The sequence below is a fragment of the Trachypithecus francoisi genome, unplaced genomic scaffold (assembly GCF_009764315.1).
Source record: "Trachypithecus francoisi isolate TF-2019V2 unplaced genomic scaffold, Tfra_2.0 Lachesis_group12, whole genome shotgun sequence".
NCBI lineage: Eukaryota > Metazoa > Chordata > Mammalia > Primates > Cercopithecidae > Trachypithecus > Trachypithecus francoisi.
This window is the reverse complement of record NW_022681457.1, coordinates 89,080,646-89,094,915: the sequence shown is the minus strand read 5'-3', so window position 1 is coordinate 89,094,915 and position 14,270 is coordinate 89,080,646. Positions and strand designations below refer to the sequence as shown.

General features: G+C 41.1%; 1 protein-coding gene across 1 annotated transcript in view; it reads right to left on the bottom strand.

Moving 5' to 3' along the window:
• PSMB2 (proteasome 20S subunit beta 2) overlaps positions 1-12,736 on the bottom strand; it is a 39,691-nt gene extending 26,955 nt beyond the window's left edge. Inside the window, exons 1-3 of the mRNA XM_033227153.1 lie at positions 12,236-12,736; positions 7,332-7,454; positions 2,316-2,386 (exon numbers count right to left, since the gene is read on the bottom strand). Of these exons, the coding sequence (XP_033083044.1) occupies positions 2,316-2,386; positions 7,332-7,454; positions 12,236-12,611 (570 nt within the window). The 5' untranslated portion in view covers positions 12,612-12,736. The remainder of the gene's footprint in view (positions 1-2,315; positions 2,387-7,331; positions 7,455-12,235) is intronic.
• Between the last annotated feature and the right edge of the window lie 1,534 nt (positions 12,737-14,270).

Here is a 14,270-nt window from a genome sequence, read left to right as displayed (position 1 = left end):
CTGCAATATTTATGACACAGTATTTATTGTGCCCAAAGCTGGAATTCTTATTCCGGTTCTGCCTGATAAGTCAGAGGAACACTGTACATGGCAAACCATAGTATGCTGAACACCACAGGAACTTCTGGTGGCAGAAAAGCTAATATCTGACCCATTTTCTTTTCTCAAGGAGGAGTGAAGAAAAGACCACTTGGTGACAATGATTTTCTTGGAAGAGAAAAATAAATAAATAAACATTATTATTATTTTTTTTTTTTTAAGAAAAGACTACTGATCTTTCATCCAGGTCAAAACAATGTATGTAAATTTGCCTCCTCTCAATCCTGCATGTCTCTAGTTTCTCTTCAAACTTCATGATCCCTCAGATCGTACAAGCTCTTGGTCAAAGCTAGCACTGAGAGGTACTATTTATTGAGAAATTATCAGTCCAAGATTATTAGGCACTAGAAAATAAACTGCTTTATAGATCTGTAGTAAGTAACTTTTAAAAAAGTAACTTGTTATTTTAAGCAAGTACAGATGAAAACTCAAACCACAATAAAAACATGAATAGCACCAGTGTTCTAGAAATACTACTGAAGAACTAAAGGCAGAACAGTCAAATCATTATGGTGCCATTATTTTAGCTTTGTCTGACCTGCTGTGTGACCTGGAGCTAGTCCCTTTGCCACTTTATGCCTTTCACTTCATCTCAGTGATAGAGAATTAACTACTATCTTTCTCAGTGGAATACTGAGTAGATTAAATTATTAAGCAAAATGCTTTGGGCAAAAGTCATATGAATGTTAAATATTATGATTTACAAGCATTCATTTTCCTGGCAGTCCTGTGGGGTTAGGAAGTTATCTCCATTTCATAGATGAGTAAACAGGCACAGGGGGTGAGGTCACATGTTAAGGCTCTATTTATTTAGTCCCTGTGGGAAGAGAATAATGCACACCTTTAGCAACCATATGAACTTTCCTAGCACATCCGACACAATCTTTTTTTTTTTTTTTTTGAGACGGAGTCTCGCTCTGTTGCCCAGGCTGGAGTGCAGTGGCTGGATCTCAGCTCACTGCAAGCTCCACCTGACGGGTTTATGCCATTCTCCTGCCTCAGCCTCCCGAGTAGCTGGGACTACAGGCACCCGCCACCTCGCTCCGCTAGTTTTTTGTATTTTTTAGTAGAGACGGGGTTTCACCATGTTAGCCAGGATGGTCTTGATCTCCTGACCTCGTGATCCACCCGTCTCGGCCTCCCAAAGTGCTGGGATTACAGATTTGAGCCACCACGCCCGGCCCCGACACAATCTTTAATGCATTCAATCCTTAACTTAGTGTTGCATCTTTTAATATGCTGTTGATGAAATTGAGACAGCTCTAGAATGGCAACAAGGCTAGAATAAGCAAGGAGGAACAATGCTGTATGCTTTGGGAAAAAGTCATAGAAAAACACAGGTAAGTATGCCAGATACAGCAGCTCATTCCTATAATCCCAGCACCAAAAAAGGCCAAGGCCAGCAGACTGCTTGAGTCCAGGAGTTCAAGACCAGCCTAGGCAACATGGTGAAATCCTGCCTCCATTAAAAATACAAAACATTAGCCAGGTGTGGTGGTGCACACCTGTAGTCCCAGCTACTTGGGAGGCTGAGGTGGGAGAATCACCTGAGCCTGGGAAGTTGAGGCTGCAGTAAGCTGAGATCACACCACTACACTCCAGCCTAGGCAACTGGAGCGAGACCCTGTCTCAAAAAAAAAAAAAAAAAAAAAAGAAATAAATAAAAGAAAAAAAGAGAAACACAGATAAGTAATCTCAAGATACATGTCATTATACATTTGTCCAGACCCATAATATGCACAACAGCAAGAGTAAACCCTAATGTAAACTATGGACCTGGGTGATTACCGTCAATGTAGGCTCATCCTTTGTGACAGTGTACCACCCTGGTGGAAGACGCTGATAATGGGGAATGCTTATACATGTGGGTGAGGAGGAATGTGGGAAATCTTTATACTTCTTCTCAATTTTGCTGTGAACCTAACACTGCTCTAAAAAATAGTTTTAGGGGAAAAACAAAAAAGGTTAGGTTGTCACAGGCCTTCATATTGGTGTGTCCCAACCAATTCTCTGGGAATGAATATTTGCCTTTCGGGCTGTAACTATTAATAACAACGGTGTACAAAGATGTTGAACTGAAGAATGAACAAGTAGCAATGGGAAGGGTTCTGGAAGGCCAAAAAAGGGCAAAAATACTATTCATATATAACGAGAATATAAAAGAAGCACAAAGGATTCTTCTGCTCTTATCTAACAATGTCTGATATATTACTTACCCGACTCCGAAGACAGTCAGCCAGGTTTCGACGTGTGAAGTTAGCTGCTGCTGTGGGAGACAATTCATATCCTGGTAGAAGAGATAAAGAGTCATACTTAAAATAAAGCAGAAGGAATAATAGTGCCCCAAATTATTCACTACCCTTGTTCCTAAAGCCCACCATCTTTTGTACACTCAGAGTAAACAAAGCATATAGACTGAGGGGTACAATCCTACTCTAGTCCCTTTCCTCATGCAACAGCTATGAAATAGCTGGTTAGTACTGACAACAATTCTTGGCCACAAACAGACCCAGTTCTATAGTGGAATGCAACTCGTAGCAGTCTTTCTTAAACTATTCATTCATCAACACACTGTGTTTTCCACTGTAGAAGGGACACAAATACACAGGAAGTGAAAAAAAAGAAAGATGTCTTAGATGCCAATTTTTTAAAAGTTTATTTTAAAAAGGATACTGGGGGCCAGGCACAGTGGCTCATGCCTGTAATCCTAGAGCTTTGGAAAGCCAAGGCAGGAGGATCGCTTGAGCCCAGGAGTTTGAGACTAGCCTGGGCAACATAGTGAGACCCCATCTCTAAAAAAAAATTGTTTTAATTTTTAGGCATGGTGGTATCTGCCTGTAGTCCCAGCTACTCAGAAGGCTGAGTGGGGAGGATCAATTGAGCCCAGGAATTCAATGCTGCAGTGAGTTATAATTGTGCCACTGCACTCCAGCATGGGTGACAGAGAAAGACCCTGTCTCTAAAAAAATGAAGATAGGAACAAAAAGGATATTGGGAAAAGAGAGGCTAGAAGTTAGGACTACCTCTGAGTCATAGTTTATTAAAAAAAAATTGTAACTTTATTAAGAAGTATAATATGACTTTCAAAAGTACAAGCCACAGGAAAAGAACATTTCCATCATTCTGCAATATTTTTAAAAACAGAGTATCTCAAGTGTTAAAACTTCAAAAATAAAAAATAAAAGTTGTCATACCAACAAAGCTACAATCCAGAGGAACAGCATCAGATGTGCATGTAATAATGCATTCACTTTGGAGCTTAATCCCCCTGTAGAATGGGACCAGTGCCAAAAGGCACAAGAATGATCCATAACTCAGTGGGCCCACACAGAAAATGTCAGTACGGAAAGACACACAGCAGTGTGGTTAAGTAATTGCTTACGACATTTTAAATACCACTGTCAAATTAGGAGAGATTCAGATTAAAATCCTAACAAATATTTATTGAGCAGCAACTATGTTGTAGGGTCTATGCTGAGTGTTTTCACATGTATTATTGTACTTTATCCTCACAGGTCTATTAGTGCGCATTAAATCATAATGAATGCAACCCTTGCCCAGGCGCAGTGGCTTATGCCTGTAATCACAGCACTTGGGGAAGCTGAGGCAGGAAGATCACTTGAGCCCAGTAGTTTAAGACCATTCTGGGCAACATGGTGAAACCTCGTCTCTACTAAAAATATAAAAATTAGCCAGGGGTGGTGGTGCACACCTGTTTTCCCAGGTAGTTGGGAGGCGGAGGTGGAAGGATCACCTGAGCCTGGGAAGTCGAGGCTGCAATGAGCCATGATTGTGCCACTGCACTCCAGCCTAGGCGACAGGAGTGAGACCCTGTGTCAACAACAACAACAACAAAAATAATAACAAAAAAAAATTAAAAAAAGAGGCCAGGCACAGTGGTCCACACCTGTAATCCCAGAGCCCTTTGGGAGGCCCAGGTGGGTGGATCACTTGAGGACAGGAGTTTAAGACCGGCCTGGCCACCATAGCGAAACTCCATCTCTACTTAAAATACAAAAAATTAGCCAGGCATGGTGGTGCATGCCTGTAATCCCAGCTACTCAGGAGGCTGAGGCACGAGAATCATTTGAGCCCAGGAGTTGGAAATTGCAGTAGGCTGAGACTGTGCCACTGCACTCCAATCTGAGCAATAGAACGAGACCCTGGCTCAAAAAACAATAAAAAAAAAAAAACAAAGAAGGAACCTGGACAAGTGGAAATACTATTCAATTCTTTACCTAACTCCTTAAACATCTCTAACGATCTGACTATTATCCTAAAGGCAGAAAAGTCAAGCCTGATTATCTACATAAAGATTTTCTCTTTCTTTCCCTTATTTTAGCTCAGTCCTTTAACGTATATAAGAATTACTATATAGAGTTACATACACAAAACTGTACTTGGCAATTTTAACCAAATAGTTTTTGTTCTGTGCACTGACTTTAGACCCTAAAACCCAAGTAACAAACAACTCTTGCTCCTCTTGTTCACTCCTCTCCCTCTCTCAGGACAGCCAGTGAAGTAATACAGTACCTACTGGACTTCAGAAGCATTACTGACATGCCTCATTTGTTATGCAGGCAAAAAGTGGAACCACTGGGAAAAAAAGCAGAATTCTTGAAATATTCTAAACTTGCATAAACCTAAGTGCCATGTGCTTTATGTTCCTGAATGTCGGGACTAAGCCTTACTCATCTTTGAATTCTCTGAAGTATTAAGCAGAATGTTTAACATAGAAGAGGCCCTCAAAAATATTTATGGAATTGAATACAAATGATAAATCCACTGCCCAAAAAACTATGTGAATAGATCTTTGGTCATTTGACACATGCAAGTATATTCAAATTAAGTTCCTTCATAGCTCCATATTATACCAGTGCAGTGTATAACATTGTTATTGAACTGTGAAGTAGTGGAAATAAGGTTTTCTCTGCCAGACCACCACTACAAACGTTCCTGGATCAGAGGCCTAGTGGCTAGTATTGTTTGCTAGGGAGGCTTTCCCAGTGGATAACAGTTCATTAGCCCCAGAGAGCGCTCACAAAATACTTCACAAAAGTTCTAATTATCTCTCTAGAAGGAAACCTACCAGAGAGTAAGGTAGAACCCTTTGAAGACACAGTACATACTTACAGTTAGTTACACAATACTTTAAGTTTACAGAACATTTACATATGTATTATTCATTAGTATTATAATTCATTTTAGAGATAAGGAAAATAAAGGCCAAGAGAAAATAAATGACTTATCACATAAAAAATAGTAAAGCCAAGGTTTACTTAGGTTTTTTAATGCTGAGATTCAGATTGTTTTGTTCGCTTGTTTTGAGACAGGGTCTCACTCTGTCGCACAGGCTGGAGTGCAGTGGCACTATCATGGCTCACTGAGACCTTGAACTCCTGGGCTCAAGCGATCTTCCCACTTCAGCTTCCTGAGTAGCCGAGACTATGGGTGTGCACCACTGCACCCGGCTAATTTTTTTATTTTTTATAGAGCCAGGGTCTTGCTTTGTTGCCTAGGCTGGTCTCAAACTCCTGACCTCAAGTGATCCTCCCATATCAGCCTCTCAAAGTGCTGGGATTACAGCTGTTAGCCACTGTGTCTGGCCGGATTCAGATACTTTTAAACTCAAACCACATCCTCTGAAATATCTAACACTTAAAAAGTCTGATACTACCATCCCTACCTCCAAGAGGGTGTTAGGTTTTTTTTTTTTTTTTTTGGTTGGTTTAAAAATTTTTTTGAGAGACAGAATCTTCCTGCCTCCCAGAGTACAGTGGCAAAATTGTAACTCACTGCAGCCTCGACCTCCTGGGCTCAAACGATCTTCCTGCCTCAGCCTCCTGAGTAGCTAGGACTACAGGTGCATGCCACCACACTCAGCTAATTTTTAAAAAATTTTTGGCCGGGCGCGGTGGCTCAAGCCTGTAATCCCAGCACTTTGGGAGGCTGAGACGGGCGGATCACGAGGTCAGGAGATCGAGACCATCCTGGCGAACACGGTGAAACCCCGTCTCTACTAAAAATACAAAAACTAGCCGGGCGAGGCGGCGGGCGCCTGTAGTCCCAGCTACTCGGGAGGCTGAGGCAGGAGAATGGCGTAAACCCGGGAGGCGGAGCTTGCAGTGAGCTGAGATCCGGCCACTGCACTCCAGTCCGGGCGACAGAGCGAGACTCCGCCTCAAAAAAAAAAAAAAAAAAAAAAAAACATTTTGTAGCAGGCTGGGCGTGGTGGCTCATACCTGTAATCCCAGAACTTGGGGAGGCCGAGGTGAGTGGATCACCTGAGGTTGGGAGTTTGAGACCAGCCTGACCAACATGGAGAAACCCTGTCTCTAATAAAAATACAAAATTAGCCAGGCATGGTGGCACACGCCTGTAATCCCAGCTACTTGGGAGGCTGAGGCAGGAGGATTGCTTGAACCTGGAAGGCGGAGGTTGTGGTGAGCTGAGATCGTGCCATTGCACTCCAGCCTGGACAATGAGAGCAAAACTCCATTTCAAAAAAAAAATTTTTTTTTTTTGTAGAGATGAGGTGTCACTACATTGCTCAGGCTAGTCTTAAACTCCTGGTCTCAAGTGATCCTCCCACCTTTGCCTCCCCAGTTGCTGGGACTGCAGGTGTGAGTCATCACGCCAGCCCAATGGTGTTATATCTGCTAACTATCAGTGTTACAATAGTTCTCTGCTCTAGGATTTTTGTAGAAAATCTTTTATGAAGGATTAGAACCTTTAGGGTCTGGACAACTTCTTAAACACAGAAAACTCAAATGAAAATATGACCACATAAGTCTTAAAGAATATTATTTTTCAGTTCAAATTTAAAGACAAATCAATTGTGATAGGCTGAATTTTGTCCTCCAAAAATTCATATGTTGAAGTCTTAATCCCTAGTACTTTAGAATATAACTGTATTTGGAGAAGGGATCCTTAAGAGGTTAATAAATTAAAATGAATTCCTAATCCAATATGACTGGTATTCTTAGAAGAGGAAATCTGGACACAGTACAGACAGAAAAATCACATGAAGACACAGGGAGAAGATGGCCATCTGCAAGCCAAGGAGACAGGCCTCAGAAATCAACCCTGCCAACACCTTAATCTTTGACTTCTAACGTCCACAACTGTGAGAAACACATTTCTGTTGTTTAAGCCACCCAGTCTGTGACTTTTGCAATGGCAGCCCTAGTAAACTAGTAATATGCCAACCAAAACTCGTAAGTCTTACCCACCATTTCGCATCTTATAAAGTTGCACGTTTTTCTGAATATATTCTGCAAACTGTACAGTGTCTCCAGCTTCTCCAACACACAGCAGTAATATCTTTTCACTCATCTTAAACATCTTGTCATGATCTGCTCAAAAAAAAAACTGTGTTAGAAACTGCCTTAACAGAAATTGACTGTCATTATTTATGCAACCATAAACAGGTTTATTAATTACTACAGTTGGCCTTCTATATCTGTAGATTCCGAATCCACAATTCAACCACCTATGGATCAAAATTATTCAGAAAAAAAAAAAAATGGATGCTTGCATCTATCCTGAACATGTACTGACTTTTTCTCTGGTCATTATTCCCTAAACAATACAGTATAACAACTATTTACATAGCATTTATGTCATATTAAGTATTATAAATAATCTAGAGATGATTTGAAGTACACAGGAGTATCTGCATAGGTAATATGCAAATACTATACCATGTATATAGGGAACTTTAAGCTTCTATAGATTTGGGTATCTGCAGGGGTTCTGGAAACAATCCCTACAGATACCAAGGGACGACTGTATATTGAATAATTTCACTAATTATTGCTTTTAGAAGATTTTAATAGGTAATGGTATCAATTTATCTTTCATTCTTCATGTTAAACCATCAGCATATTGTGTAGTGTCAATTTCAGTTGAAGAATATACATGAAAGCTACCAATTAAAAATACAACTTAAAGCATTTAAAAGCATTTGAAATGCAAGGAACAGAACAGAAGAAACTGAAGGAATCCAGCCAACGGCAATTATCTTTAGGCTCATGATAACAAAGCCCTAAAATGTTTCCACAACTACAAATGTTAGTTATTATACTTATACACACACAAAAGTATATATGAAAGGGACTGATGCTACAATTAAAATTAAGGAACCATCTCAAGAAAGAATAGAAAATCAACTGAGAATATCAATCACTTTAAAAAGTAAATAAATTCCATTTCCAAAGAAAAAGAGAAAATTAAAACGATTGCCAAAGCAAAAATTCTAGTGAATATTTTGACAGTAAGCTACTTAAAATACCTCACAAAAATCCTGATACTCTAATCTTATCTAGCTGAACCAGACTCATTCAGATTAGATAGATAAATATTCAGGTTACAGTTATTGCCTAAGGTAGAAAACTCCACATTCAGTCTGCAGCTTCAGAAAAGGCCTAAATCTTCCTATCTCACTCTCACTTTCACTTTTCATTTTTCAAATAGTGCTGAATAATCTTCCCTGGGAGACATGTTTCCTGTTTGAAAGCTTCTGAAATGTCAAAATCCTTTAATAGGATTTAAAGAACAAAATGCTACTGTCAAATACTTTACAAGTGTTTCAGAGTTGTAGATACCAGTAATACGGCTTCTTAGACTTGGAGGGAAAAAACACACAAAATGCACCTGTAGATAGTACCAAATTGCCTCAAAACTCCTGAACAAACACACTTTTATTTATTATACAGGCTACATTAAAGACAGTTTGCAAACTTGTTAATAAGAGAAAAACATTCACTTATATTATCTATGCAAAAAAAAGGAGCAGAAGGGTATATTCTAAGTGCTTGCCAGTGGTAAGAGTATGGGCAGTTTTTGTTCCCTTCTTTTTGCTTATTGGTATCTCTAAAACTTCTATACTTAACATGCCTCACTTTTATAAGAAAACATTATTCAGTAAGTTGGCAATATTATTATAATAAGAAAAAAGCTATTTTTATTTGAGGGGGGAGCTTGTTTACAAAGAACTTACGTCACACTTAGAAGAAAGGCTAAAAATCTAGGCAGTAACCTGTCCAGTTTTAAAATTAGCTTAATACAAGGCCAAAAATGTTTTTTAAACACTATGTCCAATGAGTAGCAGAAGGCAACATATTTAATAAAAACACAAGAGATAGATACTAAGAGACCCCTGAGTTGTACAGGAAACTGCCTGTGTAGCTCTGGGGAATTTCTGATTCTTGACAAGCAACTTACAAGATCCACATACATGAAACAAATGGACAACAAAATGAACAACATTAGCATGTCATACTGTGGAAAACCAAGCGGACTAGAATCCAAGAGACCTTGGTTATGACATGGACTTGGTACTCAGAACTTCGGCAAATTACTTGTCCTCTCTAAGTCCCAGTTTCCAGATGTGTGAAATGTTAATAACATCACTTACCCCTGTCTAACTCATAAGTGAGAAAAACTAATGAATTCTATACATGTCCAATATTATGATACTCAGCGTTAGATAATGTAGTTCAGATCATACATGCTATAGGAATTCAGAAAAGAGAGAATTCTGTGTGGGCTGGAGTACTCCGAGTAACTTAAAAGCAATTCTACATAGGCCAAGAGAAGAGACATGAAATGCAGCCCATAAGCAAACCACAAGTTGGTACCGCTTAATAAGGTAGCCGTCCTCAGCAAATGTCTACTCTATAGTATCAAAATGTTTATACAAAGTGATATACTGGACAATTGAAGTTGTATTATCATTTAAACTTGGAGAAAGGAGTCCCAGACGGTTATTATTTTTTCAGCATTTTTGCCTACTCTAAACAAGCTCCATCATGAAATGAATGATTAGAAAAAAGTCATCATACAGCCAGGCACAGTGGCTCATGCCTATAATCTCAGCACTTTGGGAAGTCAAGGCAGGTGGATCACCTGAGGTCAGGAGTTTGAGGCCAACCTGGTGAAACCCCGTCTCTACTAAAAATACAAAAATTAGCTGGACGTGGTGGCGGGGGCCTGTAATCCCAACTACTGGCGAAGCTGAGGCAGGAGAATAGCTTGAACCCAGGAGGCAGAGGTCGCAGTGAGCCAAGATCACGCCATTGCACTCCAGCCTGGGTGACAGAGCGAGCCTCCATCTCAAAAATAAATAAATAAGTCATCATACAATACTAAAATTTATATTATAAATGTTTTTATACCAGGAAAGACTATCGGGAAAATCAGAATGTGTGGAGTGCAATTATTTCCAACTATTTTTCAAGAACTAACTCAAATTCATCTTTCTCCCATACCATAGTGATCTTTCTTTTATTACTTAGGATTTGCTCTTGAACTCATTAATTTAAAAACCAACCTAATACTAACTAGTAATACTTCTTTTATCATATAAAACAACTTGCAGTATTCATTTCCTTGTTTTCTTAATGTCTTGGACTCTTCTATGGGTTATAAGTAATATACTGCATCCCCTATGATGACTAAAAGTACTGTGTACATAAGTAGGGCTTAAAGAATATTCTTCTTCTCAATGTGATTTCACATACATTTTTGGGCTGAAACAGAAGACCTGCAAAGGTAATGATTATTGTTCTACCTAGACACGACTGAATGCTAAAATCACTTGCTTGTCAAAGACCTCAGTATTCAAAATAATGGACAAATTGACTCTCAAAACAAATTCACTCCTTTGGGAGGACTAGCTTACAAACAAAACTTCTACAAACTAATCATATTTCATAAAGTATCAGGTGCTGTGTTAAGCGATTTACATCAATTCATTAACCTTTTAAGATAGGTGCTATTACATCACCACCTTATGGATGCTATAGCTTTAGGGCACGGAGTTGGAGAAATTTACTTCAGGTCACATGCGGCAGAACCTGGGTTCAACCTATGCAGTGAGTCCAGATATTTTGTCCCTAACTGCTATACTATACCGTCTCTCTATAGTAAATGACTCAATACATAATGTTAAGAAGATTTTGGTTGTTTTTCCTGCAGAATCTAAGTTTGTTTTCCTTAATTGATCAAAGACGTGCTACTGTTGAAAAAGTATTAAGCTTTGGTTCAGATGACTTAATGTTCATTTGACAAATGTTTGGGCACCTGTGTATGCTTAGTATTATTAAGTACCTGTCTAGTGAGAAGGATTTGCGCATAACTCATTTACTCAATCCTCCCGACAAGTCTGTGAGTTTGGTATTGCTAATCTTAAAGATGAGGAAATCTGAGCACTGCGAAATAACTTAATCAAAGTCATAAGGCAAATAAATGACAGCGCTCCAATCTCCTAACTCCATTAACTACTTAAATATAAGGAAAACCTAAACCTGGCAGCCATTGCCCTGGAAAGCTGAAAAAGAAGAATCGGGAGCCACGGGGAGATACGGGCAGCGGAAGGAAAATGACAAGCTTCTGTTACCACAGTCTGACTGTCCCCAGGATCCCACCTTATGTCGCCAACAAACTAACCTCATTACTAGCGACAACAGGAAACTTTTTATAAGAGATTCGGGGATCTAGAAAGCCAGGTTCTGGGCAGGCGCTTAAACATTTATAAACAGATTCCCTTTAGGCAACTCTCACCAAGCAAGAAGCATTTAGCGAAGGCCAGAGCAGAGCACTGATCTAGGAGCCGGGAGGAGCAAATGCCAAGGTCCCAGACTTGTCTGCCTGTTTCTTCCGTTATTATAAAAAAAAAAAAAAAAAAAAAAAAAAAAAGCCGAGCACGGCGGCTCACGCCTGTTATCCCAGCACTTTGGGAGGCCGAGACGGCGGATCACCTGAGGTCGGAAGTTCGAGAGCAGCCCGACCAATATGGAGAAACCCCCATCTCTACTAATAATATAAAAATTAGCCGGGTGTGGTGGCGCATGCCTATAATACCAGCTACTCGGGAGGCTGCGGCACGAGAATCGCTTGAACCCAGGAGACTGAGATTGTGGTGAGTCGAGATAGCGCCATTGCACTAGAGCCTGGGCAGCAAGAGCGAAACTCCTATCTCGAAAAAAATAAATAAATTAATTAAGTAAGTATGGGCAGGGCAGGCCGGCTTCCACCTCTTCGATCCTCCGTGGTACACATTCAACCCCGGACAAACTCCCTCTGGCCGCCCCGACACCCCAGGCCTCGCGGGGCCTCCCGGGCTTCCTCTCACCGTCCTTCATCTGGACAATATTGCTGGCGGCCACCCGGTCGGAGGCGACAAGGACATAGTCGGGGCCTTGGATACCGATTAGGTACTCCATGGTGGCAAGAGGCCAGGGGCTGCAGGTCCGACAAAGCGCGAGACTCGCCGGCTTCCAGGTCTCACCGGTGAGACAGCACCTACGAGCGAAGATTGGCGCGACGCCGGCCGCCCGACTTCCACGGCGCTCTCGGATGACGTACAACTGTCGCGAGAGGTTGGAAAGCGGGCGCGGCGCCGGGTTCCTTGTGCTCAGTGTTTGTGTCTGGGATCGTCCAGGTCCGTTACGATGCGGACTGTGGAGGTCACTTACATTATGTGACGCCCAGTTTCTCTGTCTACACATTGGGATTTAAAAACTCGCTTTAGGATAAAATCACGCAGTGTATGTAAGGTGCCGAGCACGTGTGGGTGTCAAAAAGGGGTAGGTCGGCAGGCAGCCGTTTCCCTACGTTACTCGGTAAAATCTCCTCAGAAACCCCTTTCCTGCAAGCCAGATTGGAGAAAAATTAACTTGAGGGGAGCCTTACTTCCATCCTTCACAAAAATAGTATATGGTTGAGTTAAAGATGTAAGAATCGGCCGGGCGCAGTGGCTCACGCCTGTAATCCCAGCACTTTGGGAAGCCAAGGCGGGAGGATCATCTGAGCTCGGGAGTTCGAGACCAGCCTGACCAACATGGAGAAACCTCCGTCTGTACTAAAAATACAAAATTAGCGGGGCGTTGTGGCGGGCGCCTGTAATCCCAGCTACTCTGGAGGCTGAGGCAGGAGAATCGCTTGAACCCGGGAGGCGGAGGTTGCCGTGAGCCGAGATCGCGCCATTGCACTCCCCAGCCTGGGCAACAAAAGCAAACCTCCGTCCCAAAAAAAGAAAAAAAAAGATATAAACATGGAAGAAAAAGTTAAAAAAAATTTTTGTAATTTTTGGAAGAGATGTGTTTCTAAGTGTGACAGGGAACCCAGAAGCAGTATAAGAAAAGACGTGACAGATTTGACTACATAAGATTACAAGTCTCTATGTGGTGAAATTCATTCTCATGCTCCACAATAAATGTAAGTTGAGGATGTTTCAATTGTAGAAATAGTTACTATTTTGGACCTTATAGACAGAAAAAAGGAAAAAGTTAATATCTATAACTTAAAATATATTCCTACAAACCAATGGGAGGGGGACGGGGGGAGACAATATCATTTTTAAAAGACCCGGCAGGGCGCGGGGGTTCACGCCTGTAGTCCCAACACTTTGGGAGGCCGAGGCGGGCAGATCAAGAGGTAAGGAGTTCGAGACCAGCCAGGTGAATATGGTGAAACCCCGTCTCTACTAAAAATACAAAAAATTAGCTGGGCGTGGTGGCAGGCGCCTGTACTACTCGGGAGGCTGAGGCAGAAGAATTGCTGGAACCCAGGAGGCGGAGGTATGCAGTAAGCCAAGATTGTGTCACTGCACTCCAGCCTGGGCAACAGAGAGAGACTCCGTCTCAAAAAACAAAACAAAAAAAAGACCAAAGACTTAAGAAAAACAATTCACAAAAGAAGCAACATGAATGGCCAATAAATATGAAAAGATCCTCCACCTAGATGGTAATTAGGAAAATGTGAAATAAACAATGAGAAAGTATAAATTAGGGATAAGGTTCTAAGTTGTACAACCTTTTTATAGAGAACAATTTTAATATCTGTTAAAATTAAGTGTGCATAACCTTTTGGATATGTCCAGAAGAAATGTTTGTACACACTGTCCTAATATTTGTGTACAGAGATACTCAGTATTGCCGGGCACAGTGGCTCACGCCTGTAATCCTAGCACTTTGGGAGGCCAAGGGAGGCGGATCACAAGGTCAGGAGTTCAAGACCAGCCTGGCTGACATGGTGAAACCCCGTCTGTACTAAAAATACAAAAATTAGCCAGGCATGGTGGTATGCGCCTGTAATCCCAGCTACTGGGGAGACTGAGGCAGGAGAATCGCTTGAACCCAGGAGGCAGAGGTTGCAGTGAACCGAGA